The sequence below is a fragment of the Microtus oregoni genome, unplaced genomic scaffold (genome assembly GCF_018167655.1).
Source record: "Microtus oregoni isolate MIOR12 unplaced genomic scaffold, Mior012 000021F_ref0000039, whole genome shotgun sequence".
Taxonomy (NCBI): domain Eukaryota; kingdom Metazoa; phylum Chordata; class Mammalia; order Rodentia; family Cricetidae; genus Microtus; species Microtus oregoni.
The window spans coordinates 6,087,181-6,103,651 of record NW_024543080.1 but is presented as its reverse complement, the minus strand read 5'-3'; the positions used below and the strand labels follow the sequence as shown (position 1 = coordinate 6,103,651).

General features: G+C 42.8%; 1 protein-coding gene across 3 annotated transcripts in view; it reads right to left on the bottom strand.

Moving 5' to 3' along the window:
* Nucleotides 1–6,470: 6,470 nt before the first annotated feature.
* Nucleotides 6,471–16,471, bottom strand: part of Cdkl2 (cyclin dependent kinase like 2) — a 38,378-nt gene continuing 28,377 nt past the window's right edge. For all 3 annotated transcript variants that reach the window (XM_041671505.1, XM_041671507.1, XM_041671504.1), the window contains 2 exons: nucleotides 9,389–9,473; nucleotides 6,471–8,509 (listed from right to left, as the gene is read on the bottom strand). In XM_041671505.1, coding sequence (XP_041527439.1) covers nucleotides 9,408–9,473 — 66 coding nt within the window. In that variant the 3' untranslated portion in view covers nucleotides 6,471–8,509; nucleotides 9,389–9,407. The remainder of the gene's footprint in view (nucleotides 8,510–9,388; nucleotides 9,474–16,471) is intronic.

Sequence of the window (16,471 nt, the reverse complement as noted above, 5' to 3'; positions counted from 1 at the left end):
TTTTTGTGACCTAAACATGTTTTCATCATTCCTTCAGTTTCATAAACTTTGCTTTTAAAACATGGTGGCTCCCGGCTAGTTTGTGGGGACAGTCTTCAGCCATCAACACCTCGTGGTGAACTAGTTTCTCTAGTGTGTTCCTCTCACATGTAGCGGCTTCGAAGCAAAGGGATCTCTCAGAGGGAGAATGGTCATTCTTTAATGCATCTTTGGCTTTGAGGCAAGAATGAACCAGGTAAGTCTATAAACTTCTAATCCATACAGATAAGCTCAATTTAACCCTAAAACACACTCAAATTGAAGGACATTTTTAGAACCAGCATCTTCAAAAGTGTTGGCGCCATGAAAGGTGAAGGTTGAAGATGAAAGTGCCGCGTCACTGAGCGCTACAGGTATGTAGCGTTGAGTGACCGCCCACGCACTACAGGTACGCAGCATCGAGTCACCGTGCGCTGCAGGTACACAGTGTCCCATTCCTGGTAGATCCCGGAGTGGGAAAGCAAGGGAGGGGTGGTCATAAAGGACTCAGACACCTGGAAAATTCAGAATATGAACAATGCATTTGATAATAGTGTTATGTCAGAGTTACATTTCTGAATTTGCTAATTCTGTAAGAGAGTATCGTGTTCTTAGTGAGGAGACCCTGGGGCATTTGATGGAGAGTGGGAATGGAATTTCAAGAGTTCAATCTCAGATCATCCAAGGGGAAAATGTGCTTGATAAATGAGCGGTAGATAGGTAGGTAGGTAGGTAGGTAGGTAGATAGATAGATAGATAATAGGTAGATAACAAAATGTTTTTACAATTGGTATACCTGAAAGTAAATGGCATAGAGAAATCCTTGCTACCTTTCTATAGTATGACATCATTTCAAAATGATAATTTAAAAAGCATTCTTAAAAATAATAACAGACCTGGGCAGTGGTGGCACAGGTCTTTAATCCCGACACTCGGGAGGCAGAGGCAAGCGGATCTCTGTGAGTTCAAGGCCACTCTGGTCTACAGAGTGAGTTCCCGGACAGGCTCCAAAGCTACACAGAGAAACCCTGTCTCGAAAAACTAAAATAACAATAACAACAACACAGAGAGATGGGCGGTGATGGTGCACATTTTTAACTCCAGCACTCGGGAGGCAGAAGCAGGCGGATCTCTGTGAGTTTGAGTCCAGACTGGTCTACAAAACAAGTTCCAGCACAGTCAGAGCTGTTACACAGAGGAACCATGTCTTGATAAAAACAAAAAACATACAAGCGAACAAACAAACAAAACTGGAGAGGCTGGGTAGATGGCTCTGCAGTTACGCATATTTACCAAGGACTTGAATCTGGTTCCTAGAACCCTGCTCGGGCTGCTCACAACCACCGTAACTCCAGTTCCAGAGTACTTGATGCCCATTCCAGAACCCAAAGGCTGCAGCATTCACATGTGTGTGCATGCATACACACACACACACACACACACACACACATTGAAAATAAATCTTTTCTAAAAACACAGAAGTCAATCTTATATTTATGCACGCCTTAAAGAGGAGTTAAAAATATAACCCTACAATACAGGAAAGCTGGCTCTGTTTCTAACGGCAATGTTTAGCCTCTAAGTTTTTAAGTGTGTGTGTGTGTGTGTGTGTGTGTGTGTGTGTGTGTGTGTGTGGAGAGCAGGTTTAAATTACAATGGTGTTGTGGTTTGTTTTGGGTGAGACAAGGTCTCACTGTGTAGCCTTGGCTGCTCTCACAGAGGACTAGGGTTCAATTCCCAGCACCCACATGGTGACTAATAACAGTCTTTAGCCAGCCCCAGGTGATCTGATCCCCTCTTCAGGCTTCTGTGGACACCAGACATGAATGCAGTACACATACTTACATGCAGGCAAAACACCCATATGCAAAATTAAAAAATAAATAAATAGTCTTTAAAACTCTAAGTCCAATCCTCTTTGTAAAAGCCCTCTGCAGGACCAGGTAAAGACGAATGTCTGTGGGTGAGGAGTTTGGCTCAGTAGCAGAGTACCCCTAGGAATCAGGACCCCCAAGCGGTGGTGCGCAAAAGACAGGGGTTTATTACATGTTCTGCATAAAATCAACTGTTTAACTTTGGAAACATCTTTCACAATTTCCTTCATTGCTCTGCAGAAGTCTGGTCTAACCCTGGTTTAAAGCCCCTTGGTCTCCACACCACCACCACCTGCATCCTTTCCCATCCTCCCTGATTTAGTTTCCTTGAGTGATTTTTTTTTTTTGAGACATGGGCTAAGGACTTACATTTTTAGACATAAAAAAGATGCGAGTTTCCTGTAAAAAATTCTGCTGTGCATTTTTAAAATTGAGAATCCAGTGGAGTGATGGCAGCTGGGTTTGCTAACTGCCATCAGGGTTGGGTCTACATTATGCAAATGAACAGAATCGAGGGAGAAAGCCGAGATGGGGTGGATTCTCTTTTCACTTGCCATTCACTCTGAGGACTGACTTACATTCTACCACTGCCTGGCACGTCACACTTGAAAACCCTGTTTCCAGTCAGTCCTGAAGATGTTTAAAGCCTTGAAAGACTGGAACTCTCAAAGTGGCCTGCTCAGCGTTCCTGTCCCTCTGTCTTTCACCCATGTCCCCAGTTTCGTTTTGGGAAGCAAATCTGCTTCCATGATTCTGTCAATTCCTTGTCTTGTACTCAGAGCTTTTGATGACATCCATGTAGCTGTCTTTCTTTTGGGCCACCAACCAGCTCCCAAATCATGACATGGAGACTTCTTGTCAGTTATGAATGCTCAGCCTTAGCTTAGGCTCATTTCTTGCTAGCTCTTATAACTTCTTTTAGCCTATTTCTCTCCATCTATGTTTTGCCTTTCTTTCATTCTGTATGTCCTGCTCCGTGTCTCGCTGGCTGGTAGCTGCCTGGTCCTGGGTGTCTCCCCCTCTTTCTCCCTCGTTCTCTCTCTCCCTCCTGAACCTAGATTCCTACTCCTACTTATTGTCTCTGCCTGGCAACCCTGCCTATCCATCCACTGTCTACCTACTGGCCATTCAGCTTTTTATTAGACCAGTCAGTACCTTAGGCAGGCAAAGCAACACATCTTCACATTATTGAACAAACGCAGCATAAACAAATGTAACACACCTTTACATAGTTAAAAGTAATATTCCACAACATAAATAAATGTAACACATCTTTGCCTTGTTAAAGTAGTAAGTCCCCAACACATCCACTGTTCTTTATCATGTCCACTTTCCCAACCAGCCACATCTCTGCCTTGCTGACCTAGGAGTCCCCAGCCACCTAATGGCACCCAGGGAGCCCCGATAATCACAGAGGCTGTGAGGAGATCATGACCATCCAGTCTTCTGTATCCCCAGTGTGTTTCAGAAACTCCTGGAGCCTGGATAAAGCAGTGTGCTCCCAATGCTTGCTGGGGAGCACCACTGCTCACTGGGGAGCACCACCGCCCTGGTGGTGCCTTCTCACGCCCCATTACAGTGTTCCCAGGCCTTCTCTAAGTTTCAGGTGACTGATGACATCTTACCACTTCAACAAGAACAAACACACACACAGAAAAGAGTGCTGTAGAGATGGCTCAGTGAGCTATGCTCCCAGCACCTCTAACTCCAGTTGCAGGGGATCTGACACCTCTCACATCCATGGGTGCCTGCACACATGTGCATTCCCACATACAGACTCACGCAATATACATTCACACATGATTAAATCTAAAATAATAGTAAATCACCATTTTTAGATGCATGGACAAAAAGCGAGAGATACTAGTTCTCACACAAAATTCATCACAGATTTTAGTATTCTTCTCCCTTGGGATGGACATGACTTACCGTGAGCAGGGCTTTACCGCCACCTCCTGGAATAGAGCTTGGCAGAACCCAGCATCCTGCACAGAGCCAGCTGCAGCAGATAACTCCTTAAGTAATCCCTGCCCAGTAAAGTGGCACTGACCTTTCCCCTCCTGTCCAGAAAAGCTTACTTCTCATATTTTCTGACCACAATCTGATAGAGAAATTGGGCTCTGTGCCCTTTTCTTTCTTCTGACTAGGTCGCATCTCTCAATATTAATTTTTGACCCACAACATATTTTCATGTATTCATGTTATATTACCTGAATTTGACATTTTCCTTTATTGAAAAATGTGATAGTCTTTTTGGAGGACAATTTGACAGAATCAATGAAGACTAAAATAAAACACACCTTTTCATTTTGTTTTGTTTTTGAGACATGAATGGTTTCACTATGTAGACCAGGCTGGTGTTGAACTCAGAACTTTCCTGTATACCTTTTGTAGCTTCAAATATTGACCCGTGGGGAAGACCATTTCTCCGACATCCACTCTTGCCCTCACCACTGTGTAGAGGCCATGTGGTTCCGTGGATATGTTGCCACTAGCACAACCAGCAGAATCCTATTTCCTTTCCCTTCCATTAATTAAGGAGAGAATTTAGCAGAAAATCGGTACTCAGTATCCTGGGAGTGAAGCTTTGCTTAGTGATAAAGAAAACATCTCCATCTTCCTTTAATACAAGAAATACCAGGAGTATAAGCTCTAAAGGCTCATATTACCTATTAAAACGTTTTATTTTGTATGCATGGGTGTTTTGCCTACATGTATGTCTGTATGCTACTTGTGTGCCCAGTACCCGTGAAGGCCAGAAGAGGGCATGAGATCCCACGGAACTGGAGTTACAGGCAGTTGTGTGCTGAAATGTGGATATGGGAAATTGAACCTAGGTTCTCTGGAAGAAGAGTCTGAGCTCAGAACCACTGAACCATCGCTCTAGTCCCCAGCTCTTATTATCTAAATAAATGTTTAATAAATTAATTTCTGCTGTAAATAATTATAACCACAATTTATGTCAACAAACACCCATTGGCTTAAGAAGTAACTTCTTTAACTGTATAAGCCTAGGTTCACAAAAGTATGAACAATATCTCTACTTTCATAAGCTTTTCTTACTACCACATTAGTAAGGTCTGGTTCCTAATCTAGAGGGACAAAGAAGAATCAGCAACATGGTGACTGTACTATTCCTGTCCTGGATGGAGGTCCTGTCCAGGTGGTGACTGAGGACAATGTTTTCACGCCCCGACTCCATCTTACGTGAACTGACAAAGCATCCCCAGAGTCCATCTTACGTTAACTGACACAGCATCCCCAGAGTCCATCTTATGTTAACTGACACAGCATCCCCAGAGTCCATCTTATGTTAACTGACACAGCATCCCCAGAGTCCATCTTACGTTAACTGACACAGCATCCCCAGAGTCCATCTTACGTTAACTGACACAGCATCCCCAGAGTCCATCTTACGTTAACTGACACAGCATCCCCAGAGTCCATCTTATGTTAACTGACACAGCATCCCCAGAGTCCATCTTATGTTAACTGACACAGCATCCCCAGAGTCCATCTTATGTTAACTGACATAGCATCCCCAGAGTTTATCTGCACCTTTCTCACTTCTACAAGAAATGATTCAGGATGCCAAAGTAAAGAATAAAAGAATTAGACAAGGCTCTGAAACGGGGGAGAAAACGTTTCATGACAAACAACGTAAAATGACTAGTTCTGTTTTCGAGAAGTTTGCACTGCTGCTGGGAGATGCGTCTGGATCTGAGGCATTTCTCAGAAGGGTGTTAAGCAGCAGGTATGCTGCCAAGTTCTTACATCTTCAAGCTATTCCATGTTTGAAACTAAGAAGAGGGGAAAGTAATACCAATTAGAAAGAAATATGAGAACGTAACTTTTTATACAAATAAAAGCATTAAGGGCCCCTGTCATAAACACACTCAACACAAACAATACAGAAAAAAAGTCAGTCCAACTCAATAGACACGCCTAAGCCTTTAAAGCAAGCTCTGGTAGGCTCTACTTCCTGACCTGTGGTTTGATTTCATGAGGAGGCCTTAAAAAAATTCAACCACATTTTCCAGTATAAGTCTGACCAGCAGTTTCACACAGACACAGCCGAAAACAGTAGGCTACTGGGGGATGAGGGAGGAGGCAAAAGGGAGAGAGAAGCCTGCCATTCCAAACACAAGGGGTCTCCACCAGCAGAACCAGGTGCCAAGCTTGGGCCTGGGTCTCTCATACTTTGGGCAGATGGTGTTACAAAATGTCATTTTGTCACAATACTGCCTGCCTATATCAACAGCTCTACAAGAAAAATTAACTTGGGGGCTGGAGAAATGGCTCAGAGGTTAAGACCACTGACTTCTGTTCCAGAGAATCTGGATTCAATTCCAGTACCCACATGGCAGCTCAAAACTGTCTGTAACTCCAGTTCCAGGGGACTCAACACCCATGGCAAAACACCAATGCATTTAAAATAAAAATAAATTTTAAAAGAAAAAAAGTAAGAGATAAAAGGGATTAAAAATAAAGAAGTCAAAGTATTAAAAGAAAAAAATTAACTTTATACCCTAAGTCCAGAATTTCTACCAAAAAAGAGAAGAGAATTGACTGATTATTTCAATTTTATTTATTAATACTATATAGTGATATGTATATTTTATACTCTCTTAATATAAATTAAAACCATCTATCGTGCTTAGTTAGACAATATTTATTAATTTTAAAACATAGGTAGGCACAGCAAGCCCATTGTCTCTCAAAAGCACTTAAAATCACTTCACATTAGCATGTCCATATAAGTCTATTCTTGCAAGAAGGGACTAAACCCCACAAACTGAAAACAGATATTGTTTTGGTCAGTACCTACAGACTGATCTGAACAATCTTTAGTTCTTTAGCTCCACACCAAAGTTCTAACCAAAAATGATCTTCAAATAACAATAAGGACTTAGAAAATTATTTTTAATTCCTTAATTCTAAAGTTCATAAAGTGTCTTACTAGGCCAAAGATACCAAACCCAAGTACACAGATTATAAGGTGGCTGATAGACCCTCGCTCAGTTATCAAACTAAAATTCCGCATTGGCCTTTACATGAAGATGACACTGCCATGCGCTGGGTGACCTCAGCTGTCTGTCTTCCACGCTGCTGTCTGTGGGCTATGCTTTTCAACACAAGAGTAAGTCATGGATGTTAGTAGAAAGCCCCCTTCTGCTGATAGAGTGACTTTACCAGCGTGTTAGTCTAACTAGCCTAGGCAAACCCATGGTCAGAGGTTTAAAACACAGCTTTTAAATATAAATAAGATTGCAGTTTAACTAGTGCCAACAGACTTTTACGTGGGAACCTTCTATTCTTGCCTCCTCTGGAATGTCTATTCCTTTGAGGTCCCACGTGTCCAGGTTTAGAGTTTCATTTTTAAATCCCCAAAGTAATGGAGAATTCAACTCTCAGGCTAAATTCTAGTCAATGACTTTTGAGAAAAGCACACTATTAGATAGTTGATACAAAAACCCTACACAAATTCTGGCCCCTGAAGAGCTATGTTCTCAAACGATAAACATGGAGCATGGCTGGAAACCCAGTAACCAAGACCCTGGAGTCAAACTGGTCTTCTCCTCCCACATAAAAGGTTGTAAACCTATACAGCAGAAAGCATCTGTGGAATGCAGGGAAATAACTTTGCACCTTGGTAAAAAGGCTTTTAGGTAAACCTAAGTATTTGTGGTAACAAGGCAATAGGAATTTCTGTGGGTCCAATCCATTATCAGCCTCTGTCACAATCACTATCACAGACAAGACTGGAGTCCATAAAAGCTTCCACCAAGCCTCTTCACTGAGTGACTGATAGTGACTGCCCGACAGAACTGCCCAGGTGACTAGGCAGCTGTGCAGCATCTCTTATTCTGTATACCTTTTTACTCAGGGAGAGGCTCTGTTCTTAACTCCAGGGTGCAGCTGCAGAACTCTCCCCCACACCATTCCAGCATTCCACACACAACATGAGCACCAGAAACTCTCACCGCACAGGACTAGCCAAGCCAAGGCATTAGAAACAAAAGGACTCCGCTGATTAGTACCAGCACAGGTCTTAGACCAGCAGAGAGCAGATTCCCTTCACAAGGACAGAAAACAAAGACACACATCAACCAACAGACAGCAGGCTCACACCACCTTAATGCCTAGAAGCAAGCTTTTTAAATGTGTTTTTACAGGAAAGGTAAAGGAAACTTCTCTTACAGATCCTAGCTTCGTTTTTCATTTCCTCCAACTGTAAACATTTATACAGATAATATGCAAAGTTCAATGCACAAGAACATGACCTTTTATAGTGATTCTTTCCTTTTTACTCACTTTTAATCTCAGAGAACTTTAAATACACAATCTAACTAATATCAAATACACATTCATGTAACAGAACTGTATCACTAGTCTTTCATGGATATATCTTGAAATAGCATCAATAGGTTGGAAAGGGGAAGGGATAACAGCAGGGGGCACTTGTTCAATCTTCCTTTGAAGTATGTAGAAGTCTGTCTTGCCTTCTTCTAGAAAGCCTTTCTTAGAAAACGCAGGTAGTTGAGAAGGCAAGAGTGGACCTGCAGATTTCACGGTGCTCTGGTTGCAGGAAGACGTCATCTCAGGGCTGGCAGCATCTAGAAGCAGGGTGCACACCAAATACTTTACACAGAATCTTCCTAGAAACTGATTGTCATGTTGTTACTTTCTCGTGTCAAATACGTTGGTAATACTTGTAGATACTGTGTTGTCTAAGAAACTTAAAGATGTTAAAGACAATCTTTAGGATAATTGCCAATCTAAACAGCCATGTGTAGCATACTGTCTCATTTTACACAAGCACAGACTGATTTGATATAACAGATCTAAGTTTTATAAGGCATGCAACTTGCAGAGTTCATGTGATATGAACGTCCAGAGTTCACGTGACCTAACTCAATGGACTGCATCACAGAGACCTTTCTTGGGGCCTTGGAAGGATGTGCAAATGAAAGCTTGCAATTTAAGCTTTTAAAGTAAATTTAGCTATGACATCATAGGTGCTCAGAATACTCTGTTGAGGTTAAAATTAACTCCAATGACACAGCTATCAGCACATGGTATTTTATCGCCATCACATTCTACAGAGCTAATGAGATATCACATAAGAAATGTGCTTCAGGTCACATAGCAGATGTCCTAGTGGGTCTTGGGCAGTAAAGTTAGTTCTTACAAACAAGGCTACTGCAAATGTAGCATGGATTCTGCTCTACTGGGACAGAAACTGCCAGGGATCTTGCTTTACAAGTCCACAGGAAAAGGCTGATTCTGGAGACAGACGCGCATTCTCCTGGAAGACTTGTCAGCTACCTTCATGTTGCCCCATCCAGTAAAATGCAAGTTAGCTTAAGAACAAATGTAAGCTCTGTGGAAAGTGATCTCATCCCGGGTGCGATGCCAGCCCCTTTTCTATGTGGCATGCCCCTCCGTGCCAGCAGCTCTTATACACAGCTTGAAGTGGGAAGAGCCAGACCTACCCTGTCAGGTTAGTGAGTCTCAGTGCTGGTGTTCCATTCGAGGCAGGTCACCCTCAGAATCCTCGGACAGGGGCGATCCTGATCCCTAGGAATAATAGGTAAGCATTATAGGTGTCCAGTAGCTGCACGACTCCCTCTACCCAAGAATTCGGATTATGTCAGTTCAGGCACAAACACTCAGGACACGCAGCTGAAGTTGCTCTTACGGAAAGGATGAAGTAAGAGGCCCTATTCCTATGTTTAAACACATTTTGTTTGTTTGTCTGTTCTGAGACAGTTTTGTGTTGTCAGAGCTGGCCTCCAGTTTGTTATCTAGCCAAGAATGATCTTGAACTCTAGATCCTCTAGCTTCCAATTCCCAAGTGCTGGGATGACAGCAAGCACTGACATACCTGGCTTACACTGGCAAGGCTGGAGAGATGCCTGGTGCTTTAGAACACTTGCTGGATTCAATTCCCAGCATTCACATAGTGGCTCATAACATATATAACTCTAGTCCAGGTTCAGGGTCTCAGACCCCTCTTCTAACTTGGCACACACATGGTATAATATATATGTGCAGACAACATTCATACGTATAAAATTAAATAAATACATTTTTTAAAGACACTTTGTAGCCAGATGTCATCCCAGCACTAGAGAGGAGGAGATGAGGGTTTTGAGTTCAAGGCCAAACAGGGCTACCCAGTCCCAAAAAACCCATGTACAAAGAGGACATACTTCTGACCTGCCATGGCCCACTACAAACCAATCTCTCTCACTCATCCCAAAACAAAAGCAAAAATCTGCTGAAGGGCTGGAGAGATGGCTCAGTGGTTAAGAGCACTGACTGCTCTTCCAGAGGTCCTGAGTTCAATTCCCAGCAACCACATGGTGGCTCACAGCCATCTATAATGAGATCTGGTGCCCTCTTCTGGCCTGCAGGCATACATGGAAGGAATGCTGTATACATAATAAATAAATAAATTTAAAAAAAATCTGCTGGAACCAAAGCAGGCATCACAGCTGTGACACAAAGTAAAGGAAAACACTGCAAATGAGTGGAGAAGTTCTCACCACAGGCAGAAGCTGCGAGAGAATGAAGAACCAGTAAACAAGGCGGACTGGGTAAGACAGTACCTGCTGTTAAGATCTAATCGTCGGGAAACAACAGAACGGAGCCTTAACAGAGAGAACTCAGGTGGTGAAGCTCCTGTGAGCGTGATGAACTGAGTTTGGTCCCCCAGAATCTATGTTTAAAAAAGAATCTGGACTTGCAGCACACGCTTATAATCTCAGATAGGAGAGGCTGAGACCCGTGGTTACCCGAGACCACTGGCCACGAGCCTAACCAGTAAGTTGCAGGTGAGTAAGAAGTCATATCTTGGAAGACAGAGTGGACAGACTCTGAGATGACGATACAAGCACTTAAGTATAAGGAGATGGATTAGGAGGATAAATGTACTTCCAAGAAGTCTGAGACACATCCAAGAGGCTAAACCTGTGAATTTACATGATAGTAGAAGGAGCAGCGGTACAATTAGATGGAATAGACACAAGTATTTAGTCACATTATCATGGTGCTGGGAGAGGGTAGGTACTGCACAAAAAGAAATTATCATAGAAAATTACCCAAATTTACAGAAGGACATAGGCTTCCAAACACAAGAGGCACACACAACTCCATACAGACATAACCAGAAAGGAACACTCCATGACATATTATAGTGAGGGTGTTAAAATACAAGGTAGAGAAATAATCTTAAAAGCAGCACAAAACTCAAGTCCAAATGGATTAAAGACCTCAATATCAGTCCGAACACACTGAACCTGATAGAAGAGAAAGTGGGAAGTACCCTACAACACATGGGCACAGGAGACCACTTCCTACGTATAACCCCAGCAGCACAGACATTAAGGACCTCATTGAATAAATGGGACCTCCTCAGACTGAGAAGCTTCTGTAAAGCAAAGGACACTGTCGCTAAGACACAAAGGCAACCCACTGACTGGGAGAAGATCTTCACCAACCCTGCAACAGACAAAGGTCTGATCTCCAAAATATATGAAGATCTCAAGAAACTAGACCGTAAAAGGCTAATCAACCCAATTATAAAATGGGGCATTGAGCTGAACAGAGAATTCTCAACAGAAGAACTTCAAATGGCCAAAAGACACTTAAGGTCATGCTCAACTTCATTAACAATCAGGGAAATGCAAATCAAAACAACTTTGAGATATCATCTTACACCTGTCAGAATGGCTATAATAAAAAACTCCAATGATAGCCTTTGCTGGAGAGGCTGTGGAGGAAGGGGTACCCTCATCCATTGCTGGTGGGAATGCAATCTTGTGCAACCACTTTGGAAATCAGTGTTTCGGTTTCCTCAGGAAATTCGGGATCAACCTACCCCTGGACCCAGCAATACCACTCCTGGGAATATACCCAAGAGATGCTCTATCATATGACAAGGGCATTTGTTCAACTATGTTCATAGCAGTATTATTTGTAATAGCCAGAACCTGGAAACAACCTAGATGCCCTTCAATGGAAGAATGGATGAAGAAAGTGTGGAATATATACACATTAGAGTACTACGCTGCGGTAAAAAAACAATGACTTCTCGAATTTTGCATGAAAATGGATGGAAATAGAAAACACTATACTGAGTGAGGTAACCCAGACCCAAAAAGATGAACATGGGATGTACTCACTCATAATTGGTTTCTAGCCACAAATAAGTGTCATGGAGTCTACAATTGGTGAACCTAAAGAAGCTAAGTAAGAAGGTGAACCCAAGGAAAAACATATAGATATCCTCTTGGCTATGGGAAGTAGACAAAATTGCCGGGGAGAAAATTGGGATCTTGGGGGTGGGGTGGGATGGGGTAAGGGGAGATGGGTAGAGAAAAGGGAGAAGGGGAGGATGGGGGGAACTTGTGGAAAAAGAATGATTGGGATAAAGGAAGGTTGGATAGGGGAGCACAGAAGCACAATTCTTAGTTAAGGGAGCCACCTTAGGGTTGGCAAGAGACTTGAACCTAGAGTGGCTCCCAGGAGCCCAAGACGATGTCCCCAATTAGTTCCTTGGGCAGCTGAGGATAGGGAACCTGAAATGACCCTATCCTATAGCAATACTGACGAATATCTTGCATATCACCATAGAACCTTCAGCTGGTGATGGATGGAGATAGAGACAGAGACCCACACTGGAGCACTGGACTGAGCTCCCAAGGTCCCAATGAGGAGCAGAAGGAGGGAGAACATGAGCAAAGAAGTCAGGATCATGAGGGGTGCACCCACCCACTGAGACAGTGGAACTGATGTATTGGGAGCTCACCAAGGCCAGCTGGACTGTGACTGAAAAAGCATGGGATAAAACCGGACTCTCTGAACATGGCGAACAATGGGGGCTGATGAGAAGCCAAGGACAATGGCACGGGGTTTTGATCCTACTTAATGTGCTAGCCAGTTTGGATGTTCACCTTCCTAGATATGGACGGAGGGGGGAGGACCTAGGACTTACCACAGGGCAAGGAACCCTGACTGCTCTTTGGACTGGAGAGGGAAGGGGAGAGGAGTGGGGGGAGGGGGAGAAGGGTGGGAGGAAGAGGAGAAGGGTGGGAGGAGGGGGAGGGAAATGGGAGGCTGGGAGGAGGCGGGAACTTGTTTTTTTTCCTTTTCTCAATAAAAAAATAAATAAATAAATAAAAATTAAAAAAAAAGAATGGATAAAGAAGATGTGGTACATTTACACAATGGAGTATTACTCAGATGTTGAAAAAAAGTCATCATGAAATTTGCAGGCAAATGGATGGAAGGAGAATAAACCATCCTGAGTGAGGTAACCCAGACTCAGACAAACACAGTATGTACTGACTCATAAGTGGATCTTATATGTAAAGCAAAGGATAACCAGACTACAGTCCACAGCTCCAGAGAAGCTGGTGACAAGAAAGACCCTAAAATGGACACATGGATCTCTCTGGAAAGGAGGATTAGATGAGATCCCCTGGGTAAACTCTCTTGAGGAAGAGACCTGGTCAGTCATCCTCATCAACTTAGACCATGAAGCCCAATATGGACAAGTTCAACAGAACCACTATTTATGGACTGCCCAAGAATGCTTCAGCATTGCCAGGGCATAAATTTCAGTTTCACTTCCCTGGGTAAACTGGAGAGAAGAGGGATGAGCGGTAAAGGGGAGGAGATGGTAACAGGATGGTCAAAGGGGAGAGGGATGGAGGGGGAGAGAAATGAAGGAGAGATCTTGATAGACAGAGCCACTATGGGGTTAGGGAGAAACTGGTGCTAGGGAAATTCCCAAGAATCCTCAAGGATGATCCCAGGTAAGACTCCTAGCAGTATTGAAGAGGATGCCTGAACTGGCCTTTTCCAGTAATCAGATGGTGAATACCCCAACTAAAGAGCTTTCATCCAGCAACTAACAACCAAATTCAGAGATCCACAACCAAGCACCAGGCTTTGTCCCGGGAATCCAGTCGAAGAGAGGGAAGAGGGAATACATGAGCAAGGGAGGTCAAGATCATGATGGAGAAATCTACAGAGACAGGTGAACCAAGCTGGTGGAAACTCATGAACTCTTTTTTTTTTTTTTCGAGACAGGGTTTCTCCGTAGCTTTTGGTTCCTGTCCTGGAACTAGCTCTTGTAGACCAGGCTGGCCTCGAACTCACAGAGATCCGCCTGCCTCTGCCTCCCAAGTGCTGGAATTAAAGGTGTGCGCCACCACCACCCAGCGCACTCATGAACTCTTGACTGGCAGCTGTGGAGCCTCCATGGGACCAAATTAGGCTCTCCATATATGGGAGACAGTGGTGAAACTGGATGATCTGGTGAGGTACCTGGCAGGAGGACCATATAGCTCTGGTGCATGAACTAGCTCATGGAAGCACAGTTCCTATGGTGGAATGCCATGCTAAGCCTTAATACAGAGAGGAGGGGCTTGGTCCTGCCCCAGCTCCCCATGGAAGTCCTTACCATGGGAAGGAATGGATAGGAACTGGGCTGAAGAGGGGCAGAAGGAAGGGGGTTGTGGGGGAGAACTGTGAACGGAACGTAAAATGAAATTTAAAAAAAAAAGACCATAAAAAAGAATGACAAGTAGGCCAATGGAATCGTATGGAGGACCCAGTAATAAAGCACAAAGCTGTGCCCACTTAATTGTCTAAAAAGGAGACAAAAACTACTTTGGGAAAAAGCCCATACAACAAATGGTGCTGGCAAAACTGGATTTCTAACTGAAGAATAATTAAATTAGATTTTTTTTATCTCTCATCTTGTACAAAACTCAATTCAAAATGAACCAAAGACCCTAATTTAAAGCCTGAAACACTGAAACTTAGAAAAAAATGCAAGGGATATCCTTCAAGATATTTGAGCATGCAAGACCTTCCCAAATAGAATACCCATAGCCCAGAGACCCAGGTAAAAACAAGTTTCATTTCCTTCCAGCAAAGAAAACAGCAGGGTTAACAAACAGGCCACAGAATGTGAAAGAAATCTTTACCAACTACACTTCAGTAATATCCAGAGCTAATATCCAGAATTTAAAAAGAATTACACAAATTAAATACCAAGGAAATAAAACTACCAGTCAACATATGGACTAATGAATTAAATAGACAGCTTCTTATAAAAGAAATACAGCTGGGTGGTGGTGGTGCACGCCTTTAACCCTAGCACTTGGGAGGCAGAGGCAGGAGGATCTCTGTGAGTTCAAGGCCAGCCTGGTCTACAGAGTGAGTTCCAGAATACCCAGGACTGCACAGAGAAATCCTGTCTCAAAAGAGAGAGGTGGGGGGAGAGAAAAAGAGAGAGAGAGAAATACAAATGGCCAATAACTATTTCTCAAAGTGTTCAATCTCCCTAGTCAACAGGAAAAGGCAAATCAATACTGCTGGGAGACACCACCTCATGTTACTCAGAATCAGAACTGGAGAGACGTGGAGAAAAAGGAATCCCTATTCACTGTGGGAGAGGGGGCAAACTAGTACAACCATGGTGGGTGGAAATCAGTCTGGTGATTTCTCAAAAACTTAAAAGCAGACCTAGTAGATGGCCCTGCTATTCACTCCTGAATGCCCGAGCCCTGCAATAGATCTCTGCACCCCATGTTTTCTGCTGTTTTAGTCACCAAAGCAAAAAACTGCAACCAGGCTACCTAGCCATTAGTCGGTGAATGGATAATAAAAGTTTGGTATATATAAAAAACAGAATGCTACCTAGGTCTAAAAAAAATGAAGTTGTAAAATTTGCAAGAAAATGTATGGACTTAAAATGTGTAATATTAAATAAAATCATGCAGTCTCAGAAAAAAACACAATACCTTCCATATGGAGAATTCAGCCAGTAATATATGTGCACATGTAAACACACTTTCTTGTGAGTATAACATAACATGAAGAAAAGAGAGCAAGAAAGGCTGAATGTAAGGAGATCAGAAAAGACTGAATTCAGGTGCTGAACATGAGTTGTGAAAGGATAAACAGCTACTTATTTTTCTAGTTCTACTTATTTTTCATGGATCTTTTGGGTTGGATGGTAGATATAAATGCATGAAATATATTCAATCCTTAAAGTGTAAAATGTAATGGGAAGTGCTGTGGGATAAAGTTCTTGTATACTGTGATGATTTGTCACTCATATTGGTTGAATAAAACGCTGATTGGCCAGTAGCCAGACAGGAAGTATAGGTGGGGCAACCAGACTAGGATGATTCTGGGAAGAGGAAAGGCAGAAACACAGATGTCAGCCAGCCACCAAAGAAGCAAGACATATAGAAAATGAGGTAATGCCATGGTCATGTGGCAATAAACAGACTAATAGAAATGGGTTAATTTAAGATGGAAGAGCTAGCTATAAATATGCCTGAGTCATCCGTCAAACAGAGTTGTAATTAATATAGTTTCTGTGTGATTATTTGGGTTTGGGTGGCCAGGAAATTTAAGAGCAGTCTTTGTTTACAGAGAGGTGCCTCTGATTCCATTCTGAATGCTTATTCTAACTGTACAGAAGCTCATGGAGTGGTATAGATTTTGGGTCTGGTTAATTTTGGTATGTGATTTTTTATTTTTGTTTTTTT